The following is a 22,033-nucleotide window of genomic DNA, read 5'->3' as shown; positions in this document are numbered from 1 at the left end:
TTGTCCTGTCCCCTGGCACTTGGGAGAAGAGGCCAGCACCCTCCTCTCCACAACCTCCTTTCAGGTAGTTATAGAGAGCAATGAGGTCTCCCCTCAGCCTCCTCTTCTCCAGGCTAAACAACCCCAGCTCTCTCAGCCGTTCCTCATAAGGCCTGTTCTCCAGCCCCTTCACCAGCTTTGTTGCTCTTCTCTGGACTCGCTCCAGAGCCTCAACATCCTTCTTGTGGTGAGGGGCCCAGAACTGAACACAGGATTCGAGGAGCGGTCTCACCAGTGCCGAGTACAGAGGGAGGATAACCTCCCTGGACCTGCTGGTCACGCCGTTTCTGATCCAAGCCAAGATGCCACTGGCCTTCTTGGCCACCTGGGCACACTGCTGGCTCATATTCAGTCGGTTGTCAACCAACACCCTCAGGTCCCTCTCCTCCAGGCAGCTTTCTAGACAGACTTCTCCTAGTCTGTAGCACTGCATAGGGTTGTTGTGCCCCAAGTGCAGGACCCGGCATTTGGCCTCATTGAACCTCATGCCATTTGACTCAGCCCAGTGGTCCAGCCTGTTCAGATCCCTTTGCAGAGCTTCTCTACCCGCCAGCAGATCGACACTTTCACCCAGCTTAGTGTCGTCCGCAAACTTGCTAAGGGTGCACTCGATGCCTTCATCCAGGTGATTGATAGAGACATTGAACAGGGCTGGATCCAGCACTGAGCCCTGGGGAACCCCACTTGTCACTGGCCTCCAGCTGGATTTCACACCATTTCCCACCACTCTCTGGGCCCGGCCATCCAACCAGTTTTCCACCCAGGAGAGTGTGCGCCTGTCCAGGCCAGAGGCTGACAGCTTCTCAAGCAGAATGTTGTGAGAAACTGTGTCAAAGGCTTTACTGAAGTCCAGGAAGACCATATTCACAGCCTTTCCCTCATCCAGCAGCCGAGTCACTTTGTCATAGAAGGCGATCAGGTTAGTCTGGCAAGACCTGCCTTTTGTGAACCCATGTTGACTGGGCCTGATCACCCGGTTCTCTTGTATGTGCTTCATGATAGCACCCAAGATCACCTGCTCCATGACCTTCCCTGGCACTGAGGTCAGACTGACAGGCCTGTAGTTTCCTGGATCCTCCCTGCGACCCTTCTTGTAGATGGGCACAACATCAGCCAGCCTCCAGTCCAGTGGAACTTCCCCAGTCTTCCAGGACTGTTGGAAGATGATGGAAAGGGGTTTGGCCAGCACATCCGCCAGCTCCTTCAGTACCCTAGGGTGAATCCCGTCCGGCCCCATAGACTTGTGGCTGTCTAGTCGGGCTAGCAAGGCTCTGACCACCTCCTCTTGGATCACGGGAGCCTCATTATGCTCCTCTAGCTCCTGGGTTAGTACACAGACGGAATGACCCTCCTTACAACTAAAGACTGAGGCAAAGAAGGCATTAAGTACCTCAGCCTTTTCCTCATCCCCTGTCACTGTTGTTCCTTCTGTGTCCAATAGGGACTGTATGGTCTCCCTAGTCCTCCTTTTATTATTTATATATTTGTAGAAAGATTTTTTGTTATCTTTCACTGACTTGGCCAATCCAATTTCTAGCTGAGCCTTAGCCCTCCTGATTTTTTCCCTACACAATCTCACTTCCCTCCTGTAGTCCACCCAAGAGGCCTGTCCCTTCTTCCAGAGCCCATAAACATTTCTCTTCCTCTTGATATCCCTCAAGATCTCTCTATTCAACCAAGCTGGCTTTCTCCCCTGCCGGCTTTTTTTCCGGAACATGGGGATGGCTTTCTCCTGAGCTGCTAGGACCACCCTTTTGAAGAGCTCCCAGCCCTCCTGGGCTCTCTTGCCCTTGAGTACTGTCTCCCATGAGACTTCACCAACCAGACTGCTGAAGAGTTCAAAGTCTGCCCTCTGGAAATTTAATGCTATCGTCTTCCTAACTACCGTCTTCACTTCACCTAGAACAGAAAACTCTATCATCTCATGGTCGCTTAGTCCTAGGCGTCCACCTACTGCCACATCCCCTACAAGGCCTTCTCTGTTCACAAACAGCAGGTCCAGGAGGGCACCCTCCCTTGTTGGTTCATTCACCAACTGTGCAAGGAAGTCGTCTTCCACGCACTCCAGGAACCTCCTAGACTGCTTCCTTTCTGCTGTATTGTACACCCAGCAGATATCAGGTAGATTGAAGTCTCCCACAAGAACGAGAGGCATCGATCTAGAGATTGACCGCAGCTGTTCGTAGAAGAGCTCGTCAGCTGCACACAGACCTCACAGTTTTCTCTAAGCATATTCTTTTAACTGGCATGGCATACAGGAGTCAAATTAAGAAAATAACACTGGCCTCTCTCATTCAGGCAGATCTCTGTGCAGCTCTTGGGTTCCCAAACTAAAGACAGAAACAGGATGATTTAGGTTTTGACTATTCCACACTCATGACTGTTTTCAGTCCTATCTCCAATCCACTTATTCCCAGGAAGTTTTTTCCAGCCTGGCCTTCTCGCATATTCAAGATTAATTATCCTGTGTGTCATGTTTGGAACAACTGGTCTTTTTAATAATGTTTATTATAATATGCCTGGTACTAGCTTCACACTTTATCTTAGTCCCAATTAATCTTCCTTATACTTGGTGTTGCTCCCACAGCTGATAGTTTCTTTTATAAGCAATTAGATCCATCAGAAACCAGTGAATTGTCTCCACCTCCCTTATTAGCAAGTCTTCTATGTTTCCAACTAGCCACTTAGCAGTGAAACTCGATTCCTAGAAGCATAAAAGGATCATGCAGCTTGAAACTGATAACCCAGCCCAAAGGTGCAGGTTTAACCTCTTCTCTGTGGGTTGTTTTTTCTTTTCTTTTAATTTCTTTCAGCTCAGCAGTAGTGTTTCTAAGCAACAGGAGAAAGCTGCAGTCCTACATAAAGCCATAGCCTAATTTCCTGGGCACACAAACTGAGTGGCAGAGGCAAGAAAAGAACAGCAATATCAAGAGGGAATTCCTCCTCATAGGTACCTGAAGTCAGAGTCAGATTCTGAGGCCTGTTCCAAGAGTTGACGCAGGTCGTGCTCGATTTCTTGTGTACGGGTATGGGAGAGAGAATAGGGGGACAATATCCAGTAACACAGAGAGCTTAGTAGGTACATCATTACTTTGTGTATTATGGAGCAGAGGAGTGAACCATGCACTTCAATTTTACAATAAATTCATGGGCCAGGTGCTGGCTGTGTCCTGTCAGGCGAGCTGTTACCTCATCTCTTCCAGCTTGTGCTCTTCCCAATCCATCCTCTCTTTGTACCACATAGATCTGATTAATAGACACACAATGAGGTGAGCAAGCCGTGTGCTAAGAAACTCAGAAACAGCAGCAGGTGAATAGATAGCATTATATGAGAGAATACGTGTAAGAGAATATACGTCACTGTGGTGGGAATGGAAGCAGGCTGCAAGCTGACACTTGAGGTTGATGCTTATCTTAAATGGGCCTATTCTCTCCATTTCTCATTACAAACACCTTGCACATGCACTGTGCATGTTGTCTTCTCTTTCTTGACTAGATTTTTCTCAGCTTCTTGTGCAATCCTACATAGGAAATAGTTTGGGCCAGACTTCTGTAGGGGTCTGCAAGTGTTCCATAATCCTTATCCGTGATTCAGATTTGCTCACTGACAGAGATACTTGGTAGGATGCACATTTGTCTCTCCTAGATCCCATGGAGCCTATGTTACAGTGACAGCTAGAGCATGGAAAGAAAACACCTGAAGAAAGAGATCGAAAACCTCCTGTAAGTAGTAACTGCCCACAGCTGCCTTCATTGCAGTTGAGATGGACTTGTTTTCATGGCAAAGGGTTGTATGACCTAGCTGGATAACAACTGTAAAACCTTAGTCTTGCTGGAAAGTAGGAACAGGCTTCCTTTGAGATACTTTTCATTTCCTTACATATAACCTGCAGTGTGAGACCTGACTGCATATGTGACCACAGATATGCCACAGCTGAGAAATTGCAGTGTCCCCTCTAGTTCATACAAGCCCTTTGCTCATCTTCCCTAGGACAGCTTCCATGGCTCAGTAATATTTAGTCTGTGGAAGTTTGCAGGATCAGACTTCTTGTGAATGAGAAGAACAAGCATCAGTGAAAGCATCTCTTTCATTCTCGTCTGTACAATAAAGTCCTTCTGTGAGTCCCCAGACATTAAATACTAGATTCCTATATTTTTTGAAGAAAATTTTTTTGCCTTTGGGGAAGACAGCAGTGTGGTTTGAGGGAAGATAAGATTAGCAGTGATGCAGAAAACAATCAACTTTACTACTTAGAAGGCATCTGTGAGAAATCCTGCAGCAGATTCCCAGCCCTGAATCATAAGAAATTTATCCCTGGTCTTGAAACTAGCTTTTGAGCAATCTTTTAATATTTCTTGTGTCCTGGATTACTTAGAGCCACTTTTAATTTGGACTTAACTTTCTTACTTTAAGGGGACATTATGTTGGCATCAAAATACAGAAGTGGCTCGGATGTTCAGACTGCTGTGAGAAGAAATAAAATGTGAGTATTGCAAAGCTAAGCCCCTGCTGTTGCACTGAGTTACACCACTGTGAAAATGGAATAAAAGCAGCAGTGAATCAAGCCCAGAACTACTTTTTGCAGGCTAATAATCTTCTCGTTCAAAATGCTATACAGGAACTTTGCAGCTCACAACAAATACATGTACCCCAACCAAATTGAGAGAGAAGCTATGATATTATCTTCACATGCTGAAATGTTAATGGTAAGTGCGAGAAAGATAGCAATATCTTGTGCTCTATGGCACCTGTCTAGAAATACTCCCTTTATCCTGGATGACTTTGTTAATTGAAAGCATAGTATACAGATAGTCCAAATATTACAAATCTGTCCCATTTTATCAGGTAGCGATTAAATTTTGCTTAACCTAAGGAAAAAAAATAGGCATTTTCAGTAGGTGGCCCTGTGTTTGTGTATAGGTTATTTACCTTGTCTAATGCAAGTGCAGAATGCTGAGCAATTTTTGGGACCAGATCTCAATAGATTTGTACTAGCAGCATGGAAAAATATTAGGAGCTGGATTTCATCCATTCACTTTAAAGAATACTTCTGAGAGCTGAACTTCTCTTTTTGCCTGTCTTCATGGAACAGCATTCCTATTGAAGAGATCTTTGAGATTTGCAGCGTGAGGCCCTCAGCAACACACTGGCAGAGTTCTGCAAATATGAGTGATTTGTTGGCTGTTCAGCATCTCTAGTAGGGATCTGAGTCAAAATCTCTCTTACTGGTAGTGGCCTGATCTGGCAGGTAATGCATTGGACTGACGTTCTGGGAATGTGATCCACATGTGGATTATTTTACTTCTCACTCAGAGTTAATACTGTTGAGCTATTCCCTTCTCACCTCTGCCATTACAGCCTAGAGCCTTTTGGGTGACCTTTCAGCATCATAACACGGTGTTATGTCCGTGCCGCATTTACAAAGAACACTCCCCATTTCCTAGATGGGCCGTTGTAACCTTCACCCTTGTACTAACTCTTACCTTGGGGTAAGAGGTGGGTACATATGGTTCTCCTTCCACATCCCTCTCTTCCTCTAGCGGGAAGCCTGGGTACACAGCATGGAATGTTTCCTGCTGCATAAGGGTATAATGCATTTGGATCCTGCAATACCCGTGCCTCTGAAAAATATGTTACATTTTAAACTCAAGCCATTTGCCCTTTTTTGGTTTTGCCCTGTCAGCAATAGCAAACTAGCTCTAGCTTTCTTCCTTTGAACACAGCAACAAGCCAAATTATTTACCTCTCCTTCTACCTTACAGCGCACTAGGGAGAGGCAAGAAAAGGGCAATCCAACTACTCATAACCACATTAAGATGTAAATCCAGCTCCTAGGCCTTTAGCATAGTGCTTTTCAGAGCAGCATTCCCACCACTGTGCTATAATTACCACAGAGGTGGTGTGGGGAAGGAGGCTATACAAGCCCAAGGATGTGTAGCCTGCTTCACGAGAGCTTTGCCTGTGTTCAGAGCAAGTTTTTCTAGCAGCATATCTTCAGCCTTATAAATGTCATTGCCCTTTAAAAAATAGGGGAGGTATTATAATCTTTAATTCATTAATCAAGTCACAAGAAAGCATTCTGTATGGCCCAGCTATTTAATGAAAGAGCATTTGTGCTGCAATATGTATAGTTTATTTTCAGTAACACAGTCTTTACTGATGTTTCCCAATCAACCATTAAAGGTGCTGTGGAATTGTAATCAGACTATAATAGATGATTCACATGTAATTCGCAGCGTTTCTGGTGCACTTAACTTTTTTCCCTCAGCCACGCTTAGCCGTACCGTTAATGATGGACCGCCACCCAGTGTCCAGAAAGGGCTAGAGCTACAACCCAGACCTATTAAAGCACATCAGAACAGCCTTGACCATATCTCTTAGCTGAATTTCCTCATGTCAAGAACTAGAAGTGCCACTTAGATGACATGTAGGGGATCTTCCCCTCTGCTCCTGGGGTATGTGGGTAGATAAGCTCTCCCTCCTTTTGCTGTGAACACTGTGGTCTTCCTGGACTTCAGTTAAGCCTTTGACACAGTTTCTCACAGCATTCTGCTTGAGAAACTGTCAGCCTCTGGCCTGGACAGGCGCACACTCTCCTGGGTGGAAAACTGGTTGGATGGCCGGGCCCAGAGAGTGGTGGGAAATGGTGTGAAATCCAGCTGGAGGCCAGTGACAAGTGGGGTTCCCCAGGGCTCAGTGCTGGATCCAGCCCTGTTCAATGTCTCTATCAATCACCTGGATGAAGGCATTGAGGGCACCCTTAGCAAGTTTGCGGACGACACTAAGCTGGGTGGAAGTGTGGATCTGCTGGAGGGTCGGGAGGCTCTGCAAAGGGATCTGAACAGGCTGGACCGCTGGGCAGAGTCCAATGGCACGAGGTTTAACAAGGCCAAATGCCGGGTCCTGCACTTGGGGCACAACAACCCTGTGCAGTGCTACAGACTAGGAGAAGTCTGTCTAGAAAGCTGCCTGGAGGAGAGGGACCTGGGGGTGTTGGTTGGCAGCAACTGAACATGAGCCAGCAGTGTGCCCAGGTGGCCAAGAAGGCCAGTGGCATCTTGGCTTGGATCAGAAACGGCATGACCAGCAGGTCCAGGGAGGTTATTCTCCCCCTGTACTCGGCACTGGTGAGACCGCTCCTTGAATCCTGTGTTCAGTTCTGGGCCCCTCACCATAAGAAGGATGTTGAGGCTCTGGAGCGAGTCCAGGGAAGAGCAATGAAGCTGGTGAGGGGGCTGGAGAACAGGCCTTATGAGGAACGGCTGAGAGAGCTGGGGTTGTTTAGCCTGGAGAAGAGGAGGCTGAGGGGAGACCTCATTGCTCTCTATAACTACCTGAAAGGAGGTTGTAGAGAGGAGGGTGCTGGCCTCTTCTCCCAAGTGACAGGGGACAGGACAAGAGGGAATGGCCTCAAGCTCCGCTAGGAGAGGTTTAGGCTGGACATTAGGAAAAAATTTTTCACAGAAAGGGTCATTGGGCACTGGCAGAGGCTGCCCAGGGAGGTGGTTGAGTCACCTTCCCTGGAGGTGTTTAAGGCACGGGTGGACGAGGTGCTGAGGGGCATGGTTTAGTGTTTGATAGGAATGTTTGGACTCGATGATCCGGTGGGTCTCTTCCAACCTGGTTATTCTATGATTCTATGATCCTATGATTAAGTGTATATTTTTACTGTCATGCTCCTCATGGGCAGGAATCTCTTTCTCTAGGAATTTCCAACCCAGGATATTTTTAGTAATCTCCATTTTGAGTGCACACCATACACTGCAGGACTGACGTTTTCTTCAAAGTTTTCCAGCTACTCTTACTGTTTCCCATGGTGGTTTTTATTGTTTGGTTTTGGGGTTTTTTTTTGGCAGAGGGTGTGTGTAGTGTTTTTCTAGTTTTTATTTATATTCCAATGTTATGCAAACAGAGACAAAGAAATGACAGAAACTGTCTTTCCGTTCATCTGGTGGTACACTTGCCTAGATTCTGTCCCTAGTGAGCTCAGAGATATTTCCTTGATAGTCATGAGGTACAGAGGTACATGAGTTACAAAATTTTCTTAAGAAGAAGGAAAGCCATTGTTATCACAATGTCCAGTTTCTCTTTCAGCCAACCACACTGCTTAATTTTAATCATGGGCTTAAGATCGTTTCCATACTAAAAGAAAGGAACGGAAATGCTTTGCTGAATTTGGAAACTAAGGGTAATTTATTTTGTAAAGCCCTTATTAGTTTAAGAGTTTAAATCTACTGTTTTCATTAACAGTAACCCTTGGAGCCCAGCTTATGCTTTCTTAAGAGTCCTAGACTCAAAGAGCTGGAATCCAGCCCATCTGAAAATTCAGTTTTTGTGGCTCTCGGGTTTGATTATCTCACCCACCCATCACCATTCCCCATCAAAGTAAAATGGTAGAGATTCCTATTATCCCCCATCTCATTTGAAACCTTGCTCTTAGATTGCCTTGAAAATCATGTATTACCTTTACTAAGATATATAGATACATAAGGAGCCTAAGCCACATCTTAGTGGGATATAGAATCCATAAGATTTCTGGTTTGTGAGAAGGGACATCCTTGCCTGAGATGGATGTAGCCATTGCTATCCTGACTGCCTGCTGCTTCTCAGAGTTTCCTAACCCACTGTCCAGACATTTCAGGAGCTGCCATGGGAACAATTGATCAGCTGCAGGCTGTCCACCTGGATGTTATGGCAGAACACAATCCCCAGGCTGCACCCATACATTCAGGGCTATAAAATGCAGCAGTTCAGCTACTGTGTGGACAACTGAAATATCTGGGCACTGGGGATGGATGCTTTAAGAAGCTGGCTGGGCCAAGCAGCCAGGACAAAAACTGCCAGAAAAGCTGTGTTCATTTATCCATCAGGACCTGTGAAGCAGTTCTCTTACCTTCTGGTGAACACAAAGGAGTACACTGATGTGGCTTTGGCATGCAGATTCTGCAGCCATACTAATCTATAAATTGTTGTCTTCCCAAGACCACTGGATTCAACCTTCCAAGCTCTCCTTGCACCCATTTGCCGTGCCGACTGCCTTTGAAGTCGCAGAGTATGCCTGGAAGAAAAGTGAGTGCATTTCATCCCATTTCATCCCACAAGGCCAGGGCAGGGGGACGTGGGACAGTTCTTAAGGACTTTTCCAAAGGTCAATTACGCTACTGGCTAGTGAAAGAGCCGCCACCCCTCCCACCCCCCCACCTCCCTTCCCTGCTTCTTCTCCAAGTGCAGCAAAAATGATTGTAACTTCAAGAGCATTAGAGAATTCTAAACTGGGACTCCAACCATGTGTTGCAACCGATCCCATACAGTAGGTCTGTAAACCAGCCCAGTGTCACTCTGTAAGCCCTAGGTGATGTGAGGCTCTTTCTCCCTCTCAAGGCACCGAGTACCAGGCAGCTGCATCATATCAAAAGACCAACTCTTGTTCATCAAGGAGAGCTAAAAAGAATAGCAAGCAACTGGACTCACCAGAGGAAAGCAACGTGTTGACAGAGTAAGTCTGAAGAATTCGCACAAGCCCGTAAAAACATTTTTGCAACACAAGCACTGAATGTCACAGCTAGGGCAGCACCTCAGGCCAGCCTTCCTTGTCTGCCCTTCTCAACAATCTTTAGCATGAGATGTTTCATGGTAGTACTAATTTATAATATCGTGTTAATCCTAAATTGGACTGTCACGGCAACTGTATCATGCTTTGGCAGGAGGTGTCAGTCATGAGCTAGAGTCAACTCCAATAATACTCAAAATACAAATGGAAGGCACTCTTCTGGATAATACCGCTGCAAAACACATCCAGTACTATCACTTTTAGGTTTTGAAAAGCAGTATTCAACTGTTATTTTAAATTAACAAAAACCTGACTACATAAAAAACCCAGTAATGTCAGATTAGCCTAGCATGTACATGAATCAGGCTTTGTTTCTCTATTTGTCTATGATTTGCTAAAACCTATTGTTTGCTGCAGCTCCAAGGAGCAGGAGAGTTAAGAAAACATTCGTTGTGGCAACAGCAGGGCTGGATTTCACTGACTAAAGAGGCTCTCCCACAGCCCTGAGTTTAATGTGCATCACATGTCACACAGCAGGAGAGAAGCTGATCTGCCATGCAGCCCCCATGTCTCTTGATGGATTCATCTCTGCATGCTGTGCTTACGCTTATTAACATTTGCATCCTGCAGGGAGCTACAGAAGCAAAACAAGGAATCTCTCCGGAGAAGACAGGAACAGATACAAAAGCAAGGGATGCAAAGGAAGCAAAGACATAACAAAGACCTAGCCTTCACATACATCATTTAGCTGTAGGTGAATTACATCTTCTGCCTTAACTCTAGAAATACATTTGCAACTTGTGTTTGGCTTTTGGGTTTTGTTTTTTTAAATCTTAGCAGTCATTCCTCCTGCCCTTCCCACCCCTCATACCATGTACCCAAGACTCTGACATTGCCTTCTCTTCCCTTTGCCACTTCTCTCCTGCTTCCCTGCCAGCGTGTTGGAAGCTTCCATTTTCCCAGTGCATCCTTACTGCTTCACAACTCACTATGCCACTTTTATAGAGCCAAAGAGAGGATGCAGAACTCCAGAAGCAGGGATTACACACTTCCCCTTGTCCACAGCGCTGTGCAATAACCACAAATGATCCAGAGCGGGGCAGGAATGAGCTTTGCTGCATGTGACATGAGGGTTGTGCCTCACAGAACTGATCCCATTTTCTTCAGCTCTCTCCTTTAGCCATCCTGCTTTCTAATTTCCTTAAAGGATTAAGCTAAAGAAATAGCTTCTCCCTGCAGTGCCAATGTAGCACTGAAGCCTAGCTGTCTTCTGTTTCCCAACTGTAGGACTCTGATAGTTTCTCTCTGTATGTCCATGCTGCACTGCCCAAGAGCACTCCCCTTTTCCTAGATGGGCTGTCACAACCTTCATCTTTGTACTAACTCTGCCATGAGATAAGAGCTGGGTACATAGGATTCTCTTTCCACATCCCTCTCGTTCTCTATCTGGAAGCCTGTGTACACAGAACGGAGTGTTTCTATAGTGTTTCTTTCTGCATAATTCCATAGTCCTACCTCTGCTCCATGGCCTGTGTTCACTGCTGGGACAGGTCTGCCCCATCACATTCAGCACAGGTTCATTCCTGAAGCTCATAGCATCCATCAGCTTCTAAACACAGGTTTCTGTTCTTGTAAACAAATTCAGTAGAGCAGGAGGCAGCACCCAGTGCCAGGACCTGAGCAAACTTCATTCCAACTCAATCAGCACCAGTGTGACCCCTTAGAAGCCAAAGTAGAGATAAATTGTACTTTGAAATGAGGTCATTACAAGAGGGGAGGAGGGGATATTGCTGCTGAGCACGTGACTAGAACAGTGGTGAGGGGGTGGTTAAGATTAAACAGCTAGACAGAGATTAACATCTCATGACTGATTTTTGTTCACTGACCTGTAATAAAATAAACAGTAAGACGTTAACAAATAGGTGATTAGCCATGTTACTCCAGTACTGGTTTTGCTATTAGAGTATTGCCATGGTCTTCCCTTTTTATTGGCTAATACTTCCTGGATGTTACAGATAAGGCTGGTGAAGTTAAAAGGAGTAAGCAACAGAAATCTTGCTATGCTGATAAGCATAAAAGCAGTGTTTCACTTTTAACAGTACGAGTACTCGCCGCTTTGCTACTTGCTCCCCTGTTGCTGCTGCCTGGTTGTCTGCACACAAAAATCAAGCCCAGTAGGCCAGATGGTATCTCAGAGACATTTGCTGTTCACATGTACAATGGAAGTCATTTTCTGACAGCCAAAATCAGGGAGCTGAAAGGTGCTTGTAGATGTGCGAACAATGGGATTGGTGAATGACAGCCTTCTGCCACCTTAAATGAAATTTCTTCCCTTCCTGAGCTGCACTGTCCTCTGAATAAAAGAAAGGCTTTGCCAGATCAGTAAGCCAGGACAACTTCAAACTCTTTTCTCTGGTACGCAGAAAACAATGAACATAGTTCAGAGCTCAGAGGAGATTTAGAGTCACAAATTTGTTCTACAGGACCTCTGACCTGGTTAGAGGTGCTCCAAACAGGAACTAGCCGAGACTGGCTCCTAAAAGGAGTTTGATTGCAGCAAAGCAAAGTCAGAGAGAACATCAGCTGCCAAATTCTGCACAGATTGTGCCAGGTCACATGCTGTTATGGAGGCGATCTGCCAGGTCCTTGCACACAGGTATTCCCACTACCAGGGCTAAACACAGTCCATTTATGTGAAGCAGATATGTGGTGTGGTTGCCAGACATTCAAGGCCAGACTTCATGGCCTTTCATGGGGACTTGCATTAATATCTGTTGTTCAAAGAACTCATGTGCAATCCATACAGCAATAACCATTTCCCTACATCATTCATCATCCCAAAGACCTCCTGATCAGTTTGCCATATGGCTGGACTGGATCTTAAGGATCTTTTCCAACTTAAATGATTCTATGATTCTATACACAAGGGATTACACTTTGAAATGGAGTTAGATGTGACATTAAAGCACCATGACAACTTTGCACCAACTTCCTGTATTGAGCATTTCTTGTATGCTCACATTGCCTGTTGCAAGGCCCATTGAGTCCCAGCGAGAAACCCATCCCGACAAAAATCAAGCCCAGAACAGTGTACTTGCAGTAACAGCAACAATACATCAAGACAAGTACAAGAGTCAAGCAAACATGATGACAAGGAAATCTGACAGGATGAAGGCAGGTGGTTTATGTAACCCAGAAAGCTTGGAAAAATAGGGCTTAACATACTAAAGAGGACAGGAGGGTATCTAACCTGCCTGGAAATGGTGAGTGCACCTTAGCCCTTGTCATTTAATAAGGATACAGTTAAAATCAACATCAGTGAGGTGGTTTGTGATGGAAGAATGTGAAGGGGGAGGCTTCATATTCCCCCCACCTATTTCCTCAGAGAACATTCTTTTTCTTTCCCTTCTTGCCGCAGCACTGGAAGCCCTTTTCTTCGGCCAGAGACCTTTGTAAGCAAAGCTGCACTCCAATAAGTCTCCCAAACCTCCCTCTGTTCTCTTTCCTTACAACCACAAATGCTCATTTGTTCCGTGGAGGTGGAGAATATGTAGTTGCAAATAGAGCTCTTTCAAATAAATTAGATCTACAAAGGTGTTCATCTGCATGCCAAGTTAACTGATGAATCATGTTGACAATGCCTTTACATGCTCCTATGAGTTTCCCCAAATACATAAGATTATAAATCTGATTTTGGAGTGCAGTAGTTTCTTTTGATCTGAAGCCTCACCTACTGGTGATATAAGAAATTTGTATAGTGAGCTTTGCATATTCCATGAAGCAGTTTGGTTTGGAGAGTCTAAGATTTAGGTTCAAGAAAATGACAATCAAAATAAACAAGTCATGGTTTGTTCCAGCCCTGCACCAAACAAGAAAAAAGCAACAGAGCAAAAGTTCCAAAATGGAGCAATGCTCTTTCTGTAACTGAGATGCTTTAGTGTTATAGCACTCTCTCTGTGTCTGCATTGACCAAGAAACCTTTGTGGCTCCAGACAGAGAGCAACTTGAATTTAATGTAGCTTGCTCCTTTTGAATTCTTAAAACAGACTTTCAAAAGGAAAAAATTTAGCCAACTGACCCCAACTGATTTACAGTGTTAGCCAGTAAATCACATAGACTGATAAACATCTAACAGAAACCATTTGATTTCATCCTTTTTAGTCTTCAGGGATGCAGCAGTTAACCACACACCAGGAAGGAATGAAATTTTTAATCACTACTTCCTCCTAGCACATCAGTGTTAAAAACTGTATACAATAGAAAGGATTAGTAGGCAGAAGCTAACACCACGACGTGAGATGGAGTCTTTTCCGGTTTCTAGGAGAAAGAGAGTAACAAAGTATTGAAATGGAAGCAAAGTTCATTTGCCCTCACAAAAGAAAAAATTGAACAAATACCATGGGACAAACAGGCACTGCAGAATTCTGTTTCCTACAAGTCTCAGCTCTATGACAAAGCAGAGCTCCAAGGCCAAATATTGCAGCTCATTGATAACTGCCCATTGGTGCCAGGCTACATCCATCTCCTTGACATCTGCTTCCTCAATGTTTTAGGTGGCTTTTGGACCTTGTATGAAATGTTCAGCTTTAGGGACTGACAGTATTTACTGAAGCCCAGGGAAGGCAAAAGATTCCTTGACTAGGGTGCAGTGAATGCCAAAATTGTCCCTTTGCAGAGGCTGGCTGACATGCACTGAGTTATTGCTCCCACACTAAGTAAACAGTGAATGCATTCCAAAATCCTTGTTCAAATCAATGTTCCTTCAGTACTACAAACAAATTACATTTCTGCAGTCCAGAGGGAAATCCAATTTCTCTCACATTTTAGGGGCTGAGAGGAAATACTTCAAAAAATATTCACAATTATCCAGCTGTTCCACAATACAGGATAAGTTAAAGAACTGTTTCAGGTCCAACTGCATATTGCTAACCCTGGTAAGCATAGAACGCCTCAGTCATTACTTCACTGGATATAGCTACTAATGGGAAGGTCTGATTCTTTCATCTAAGTTTTCCCCAGTTATACAAGTTTTGATCTTGGAATAGATTCCAGTTCTATATGTACCAGGGCAAAATGCAGTTTGACCTTTAACAACTATTTAAATTATCATGTACCGTGGAACAGAAAAATAAGTCCCATTAATATTTATATCCAGTGAAGTACTGACTGAGGAAGAAAAGGACAGAAAGATGCAAAGAAACTCAGAAAAAAGGTGAACACCGTATATGGCATCAAATTCTTCATGCAAACAAGCTCCTCTGTGCTACCACTTGTTCAACAAACTTTATAGTCTCCTTCCAGATGATTCTTCCAGAAAGAATTTTTCCAGGTCCTTAAATCACACCACCTTTATACAGCATGTTTTAATGAATCTGTGCTTCATGAACTAGGTGTTTAACTGGTGTTAACCACCCTACCTCTAAGTAACTTCAGAGCTGCATTGATGTGCTCATGCAGAAGATTGAGCCAAATCCTCCAATTGCCAGGCTATCCTGCATAGAAAGGGAATTAAATAACTATACCAGTGTGGATTAGAAACAGGACAACATCTTCTTGTGCTAGAAGAAGTCTATTGCAGCATTAATTATCATTCAAGTAATTATGGATGTGCCTACTAATCATCACTGAATCCTGTGCCAGCAGGCGCTCTGTGCAGCAATGAATGAAAGCTATAATAAAATACAACAAAACACAGTTAAAGGCTTTTACATCTTAACATACCTCTTCTCATTTAGGTAGCAGGTCTAGATATCTTTTTTCAAGATGTAGTTAGGCAAATATACTACTGCTCTTCAGCAAGGTGCTGGAGACTTCTGGAAAGAGAAAGCAGCACAGAAAGTACAGAATTATTAGAACACTCTGCAATGTTATCTAGTACAAGTTTAATTTTAAATCTGGACTTTAAATGGTAGGCTTTGGTTTTGTTTTGTCTAGCAAACATTCTGATAATAGAGTCCTTGAATAAAACCAAGCAGCTTCTAGAGCAGTGAGGTAGACTGCTTAAAACTCACATCTGCACTTGCTAATGTCAGAGACCTCATTTAGCCATTATTTCATGCTCACATGACCCATCAGCAATAGCCTGTTAGTGATCCTCACCAGCCTTTCCCTGACAACACTGGGGAGGAAAATAGAACTACTCTTTGCCTTTCTCGTCCTTTCTTTTGTACATGGGACACTACCTCTGCCTTCCTGCCTGTCCTTTACTGCACAAAGCAGGCTATTCAGCTGCTGCAAATGTCTGGTGTGTCTAAAGAACACCATGCTTTATCCAGAGAGAAATGGAGCATGAACAACTCAGCTGTCAAGGCAGAGGTGTGAAAATGCATGCTACCTCTTGTTCACAAACGCTTAATATTGTGCATTTATAGGAACTGCACAGTGTAAGTAATACATATGTTAGCATGCTTAGGTTACCTTGCTAACCCAGGTTTGCAAAATACTACAGCAGTTCAAGCACAGTATCTACTTGCCTCCTTAGAATAGGGAACCAAAATATTTCTTTTGCCTTCAGCAAGACTACAGTAAAAGAAAAAAACAGACCAGCTCCCCAGATGTCAATTAACATATGCCTATGTACTCCAACAAAGTATCTAGTCCAATTAGTGCAACTGAGAAACATGGCTCTGTAGTGATGTGTAAGCTAAATGCTGGCATTCCTTTGGCCAAAGGCAAGAATGAACAGAAATACTACGCAGTAATCAGAACAATAGTTAGAATGTCTGGATTAGTAACTCTGCTGCTTCTAGAGTGTGGGTGGGGCATAAACCTCTCTAAATTTCTTCACCTGTGACAGGAATGGTGGTGGCAATTCCTGGCTTTCAAGGAGCACTGAAAGGTTTTGCTTGCTTTTGTTTGTAAATGCTCAGATAATCTCAAGCAGATGTTAAGAACAAGAGTGCTAGAGGAAGGGAGAGCTGTGAATTCACAGAGAGCATAGGAATTTTTGCTAACAAGTCTTCTAGGTTCATTCAGCTTTTTTTATGGTTCGTAGCAGGCACTGCAGTTGCTTGCAAGCAAGGTATGTTTCTCTACACACTCATTGCTATTTTCAGATTACCCTTACGTTTCAGTTTTTCTGTGGTGCAAAAGCAGTCAATCTCAATGTAAAAGTAGCTGTCATAACAACATACTAGTTGAGGGAAGTTAGAATAGATGCAAATAACGAGAATCCTCAGATCATGGATATCATTTGGCAAACAAGATACTTTGGCTCTGGCATTTAAGACCAACCCATTGCCCTTACTGCAGTGCACAGCCCATCTGTGGCATAGGATGCTGGGAGGATTCAAGGAGAAGCTGCATGAGTACTTGGAAGACAAATCCACTGAGTGTTATTAACCAGAGAGAAGTAACTTCCTGATGAGGAAACCTCTTGAGCTGAATATACCTGAGGTCTTGAAGTTTGAACCAAGTATCTTATGTGTTTGCTTCATATCTACCCTTCCCTCAGTGCCTACTCATGGTTGCAGTTGCTGCCAAGTTACTCAACTAGCCAGACCACTGCTCTGACTGATGATGGCTACTCCGTTTGTAGCTACAATAAGGAGTTCACATGTCACTGCCCCTACTCCGTTTTCTCAAGTTCCGAACTTCATCATAAAGCCCAGTACCCCTGTACCGAACTATGAAGGACCATATGGGATCCAAAAGACAAGCCAGCTCCAAAGATCTTTGAGAAATGCAAGCACAGGCCTGCATACAGCAGTTTTTCCTGTAAGTGAATTCAATTTGCTTAGCGTAACCATCAGGAAGAAGTTACTTTAGATCCAGACAAAGCATAGAAGTATTCAGAAGCAACTCCTAGACTTAAATGCACAATCTTCCCTTAGTTTGCTTTCGGTGTTAAAGGCTACACTTTCCTGGCTGAAGAAGCACCTCCGAGAGAGGCTGTCAGGAGCGATACCATTTATAACACCCATTAGAGACACAACTAGAGCTGTGTAAAAACAAGCTAGCTAAAAATCTGCCCCTGAAGTTTTGTAGCTTCATGAAATCACCATACAAGACTCAGCGAGAGACAAATGCAAGAAAGCATGAACATCTAGTGACTTGGTTGAACAAGAAGATAGTGAGATAAAAAGATCCATATTGCTCCATGCAGCAGGAAATAAAAAAATGTGGCACTGCATGTGACAGGATTTTGTGAAGATTAGTTCAAAAGTGTATGTGGAAGAAGAGGAAAAAGGAGGCAAGCAGGGAAGAAAGGAATGGTCACAAACCCCCCAACTTATCAATAAATATTTAAAATTCCAGAAGAACAACTCAAAACTGTGCTGTGCTGTTAAATGGCCTGATCTAGCACTGGTAGCACAAAACTTTTACTCAGGTTACCTTCCATTACTCAGGTGAGACAAAGTGAGAAAAAAGGTTCCTGCTAGAACCCAAATAAGATTAGAGCAGAGTAACTTCATCTAAATAGCTCCAGAGCTCAGTGTTCCAGAGCTCAGTTTCAGCCTGCCTTTCCAATAAATTCAAACCAGCTCTGATCGAGGTTGCCTATGGCCCAGATTTCTAAGACCACGGAAATACATTGATTGACTGAGAATTGCACCACACCATATCAAACAGAGGCCCAAATGAACACAATCCTGAGCGTCTTTGGGATTAATCAGATCAGACTGAAAATTTACCACAATATTCTTCCTAAACAATATGTTTTTAAGTTAAACTGCAAATAGAATTTCTTTGAGTGAAAGAAGTACTGTGCTGTTATATTTGCCTTGATTGCTTATATCTGAGCTCCAAAAATCTGTAATCTTCAAGTAAATCATTTCCCTGGGCAGGTTTAAAAAGGCTGTCCTCTGCCTTAAAAAAGTGGCATCCATCCCTTAACTTCTAGTCGTTTTACCTGTGAACTCTGAATTACTTCTAGTACAGAATTTCAGCAGTGAATCTTGGATGGATATGAACATCCATTACCACACATTTTGATTACATCATTTTCTCTCTCATACACATACTTTTACTGTTAAAGGAAACAGCAGTGCCTGGTCTGAAGGTTTTTGAAAACAAGGACAGTTTTTATCAGCATACTGTGAAAATGGCTTTACAGTACCATCACTGGGAATCCATATGTGTTCAAAACCCTTTGTCTCACATAGCCAGAGAACAGAGACAGATGAAAAATGAAACAACATGAAACAATTCTGCTGCAGCATTTCCAGCACTTTTGATGGCACACGTTCTATCAGTAAAATAACAGAAATATTGCTTGACCTACCCTACTCCGATCCTCTGCTCACAGACAGTAACAATAAAGTTAGTACCCCACAAACTATTGCTATTGTCTTTTGTTTAGAGAATGACAATGGAAGAAGGGAGGGGAAAAAACATTCATTCTCTTTACTGAGCAAAATATTCTCTCTTATCCTGTTCTTCTGGTTGCAGCACTGTGCATTCTGTATAAAGGACTGATGACTCCTCCTGCATTCTGTGGTCTCGCAGCTAAACCCTAGCAAAACTGGCAAAGGTAAGAAGAGCTGAGTGAATGGAGCATTGACAAACAACTTAGCACATGCAGAGCTCCTTGTAGGCATGTATGTTTGCAAACATTGTTTGTTGGTCTAGCAATAAATTAGCAGTGAGGAAACCTTGAGGGGTTGTTTTATTACCTAGCTCTTTGACAGGTCTCCTGAAGAAAGCCTATAGCATACATGGAAGCTTTCAAATGGAGGTACTGTATACCAAACCTGCAGCTGTAACACTAAATTACTAAGACAAAGCAAAGCATTTACAGTATTTACTGTCTTTATTAATAAGAATTATTTCTGTCAATGACTATTTGTAATGCTACAGATATAAAAATAAATCTTTCAGTTGCTTATTCAGTTCATGAGGAAAAAAAACAGCCCTGGTGCCCAATAGTTCCTACTGCCATTTGGCATTAAGTCCGGAGTTCTGCACAGGGCTGCATCACTCCCATTCCAGCTTAGGGCCTACACTATTCTCTTTTGTTTTGCAAGGACCTCACACTGTTTGTAGACAGGAACTCATGTTGACCCTCCACAGCACAGAGAAGTAGCAACTTTCCCTAGGGTCTGGGGTTAGAAACCAGAAGACAGACGCATTATGTTAAAGAGTCTACAATCCATTCAGTGTGCAAGTGGGCCCCCACAAGTCTAATACACACATTAACAGCACACTGTTTATACAGTGTTTATACAGCACTGCAGGATCTTAAAAACTCTGCTTTCAAGTTTTATAACACCAGCCATCATTCAGGTCTCTATACCCTTTCTGTGTCAGGAGTTAGGCTAGCAGAGTCCCTCGAGGATTCACAAGGGCAGAGCCTTGGTTTCACATCCCATTCAGAAGCAGGCACTGTGCTGCAGCCAACATCTAACTTCTGGGAGGCCACAGTGCTGGCATTTTGCAAGAATCTCCCCTTTAGCAGCAGCTGGAGCTTTCCTGAGCCCTTTTCTCCATTTCCCTTCATTTGCATTCCTCCCAAACCAAGAGGAGTCGGGCCCAAGCTGCTATAGCAGGCATTCTCAGGACAACCTTACCTTGTAAACTGAGAGGGAAGTAATTTCAGACAGGCCACCAGAGACTCCCAACATCTACACATCCTTAAACTCTGGTTGCTGCCATGTTTGTTTTTTTACCTGACACAGTGATTGCTTTCAGGAGCCACGCTACAGATCCGGGTCTGCTGAGCACTGCAACATAAGGAAATCATTCACTAAACTTCTTAACTAAAGCAGAATGATTTGAAATGCAAGTATGGCAACTTCACTAAACACTGGAAACAAGAGGGTGGAAAGCAAGGGATGGCTTACTTTGAGTGAAGTCAGTTTTGGTCAAGGAAGGAGAACACTTTCACAATGCAATCTTGCACATAACAACTGGTTAAATTGTTAAGATGTCCTTGGGCATCTGCAAAACAGAGATAGCTGTAGCATGAGCTAACCTAAATGACAGCAGAGGAGAGGGGCGGTTCTAAGCCTGAACACGCATCCATGAATCTTTACTGGCTTCTAGAGCTTATAAGAACCTCAGCAGACCAAAGCATATAGACATATACTATACATTTAATCTGGAAGAGTCTTTAAAATGTACCCTACACAGGAACATTACTAACACAGCTGCAAACTTAAGGCCTGTGGTAGGGGAGCCTATGCTACAGAAAATGAGCAGAAGCAATCAAGTCACTACCTGGGCCTTTTACTGCGCGGGAGTCATTATATTGAAGTGGAAACAAGCTGAAAGGACAACATCACTCACCACAGTGCTAGGCTACCCTGGGGTAAATTCCTTCCTAATTTTAAGTCTGGTGAATGGCTTACATATATATGAAAGCAGATACAAAAGCAGAAAAGCCAGGGGCTAGAGGGACTTAATGATTTTACACAGACCATCACTTCCCAGATTCAGCTGTGGCCAGTCTCCCAACACTTTGAAAGAAAGCAACTAAAATCCCTAGATACCAGCTTATGTGTCAAGGGGCAAAGAAATTCCTTCCCATTTCCAAATTTTTCTAACAGCTAATGAGCCCTGAACTACCTGGAGTACACTGTGAATATGGTGATGGAAGATTAAACTCTAATTAGGTTTGCTGGTTTACCCAATAGAACAATTGCATGCTCATTTTGTGCACTCACAGACAGAAAAACTCAAGGCAAGCTGATCCTGTGCTAACCTCAGCAAAATATCATCTCAGAGGCCTCGGTGTCTTGCAAGGGCCAGCTCGCTCCTTTCTAAAAGCCATGCCAAATGCACATTCTCACTCCTCTCCTCGGCTGCTGTTGCTCTGTTCTCCCCCATACTTCTTAAATATATTATCACAGAGGTGTTACCACCATCGCTGATGGGCTTGGCTTTGGGCAGCAGTAGGAGCCAGCTCTAGCAGAGAGGAAAATGGATGCTTTAGAGCCTGCAAGCATCTTAACTGTGTGGGCAGCAGAACTTAGCAAGGGACAAGTTGTCTTTTTCTATCAGGGGATAGGGGCTTTTTTTGCTTCACTACAGCCTATTGCAGGACTTCTATAATGTGGGAGTTGTTGCTGCCACCGGCAAAAGTCAGGAAAGCAGGAAAGCAGAGCAGTATCTCAAGGGAGGATTGGGGTTTGTACATGGCTTTGCTTGGGCCTGACATCCTCGAAGGGAGCAAGCTGTAGGAAAAGCTTGAAACAGGCTGTTGTTTAGTCTAGAAAACACTGTTAGAAGATGGGGTAAAAACTTATACCTCAAAACACGTTACAAAGAGCTTCATTTTCCCATATTACAGTGGAAGGGACAAATTGCAACGGTTTGCATTTGCTTCAAAGGCGATGCAGGTCAGCTGCTAGGGAGCAGCTCCTAGCAGTAACTCAAGCCCTGAGCTAAGCCCCTCAGGGAAGAGGCAGCATCTCTTCCATTCCTGGAGGCTGTTCAGAGAGGGGTCCAGAATGGCTTTAAGCATAGCAGATCCTGCCCTGGGAACAGAGTTGAACTCAGAGTTT

At 43.8% G+C, this 22,033-nt stretch overlaps 1 protein-coding gene across 1 annotated transcript; it reads left to right on the top strand.

Annotated features, from left to right (window-relative positions):
• Window positions 1–4,461: 4,461 nt before the first annotated feature.
• On the top strand, window positions 4,462–10,338 carry C7H2orf80 (chromosome 7 C2orf80 homolog). The gene is given in 9 exon segments (XM_069860780.1): window positions 4,462–4,523; window positions 4,659–4,745; window positions 5,127–5,209; window positions 9,023–9,109; window positions 9,422–9,505; window positions 9,508–9,536; window positions 9,745–9,761; window positions 9,763–9,809; window positions 10,220–10,338. Coding segments are annotated over 9 exon segments (615 nt in total).
• Window positions 10,339–22,033: the final 11,695 nt, after the last annotated feature.

Source organism: Phaenicophaeus curvirostris, chromosome 7, assembly GCF_032191515.1.
Source record: "Phaenicophaeus curvirostris isolate KB17595 chromosome 7, BPBGC_Pcur_1.0, whole genome shotgun sequence".
NCBI classification, from domain to species: domain Eukaryota; kingdom Metazoa; phylum Chordata; class Aves; order Cuculiformes; family Cuculidae; genus Phaenicophaeus; species Phaenicophaeus curvirostris.
This window is presented reverse-complemented; position numbering and strand designations above follow the sequence as displayed.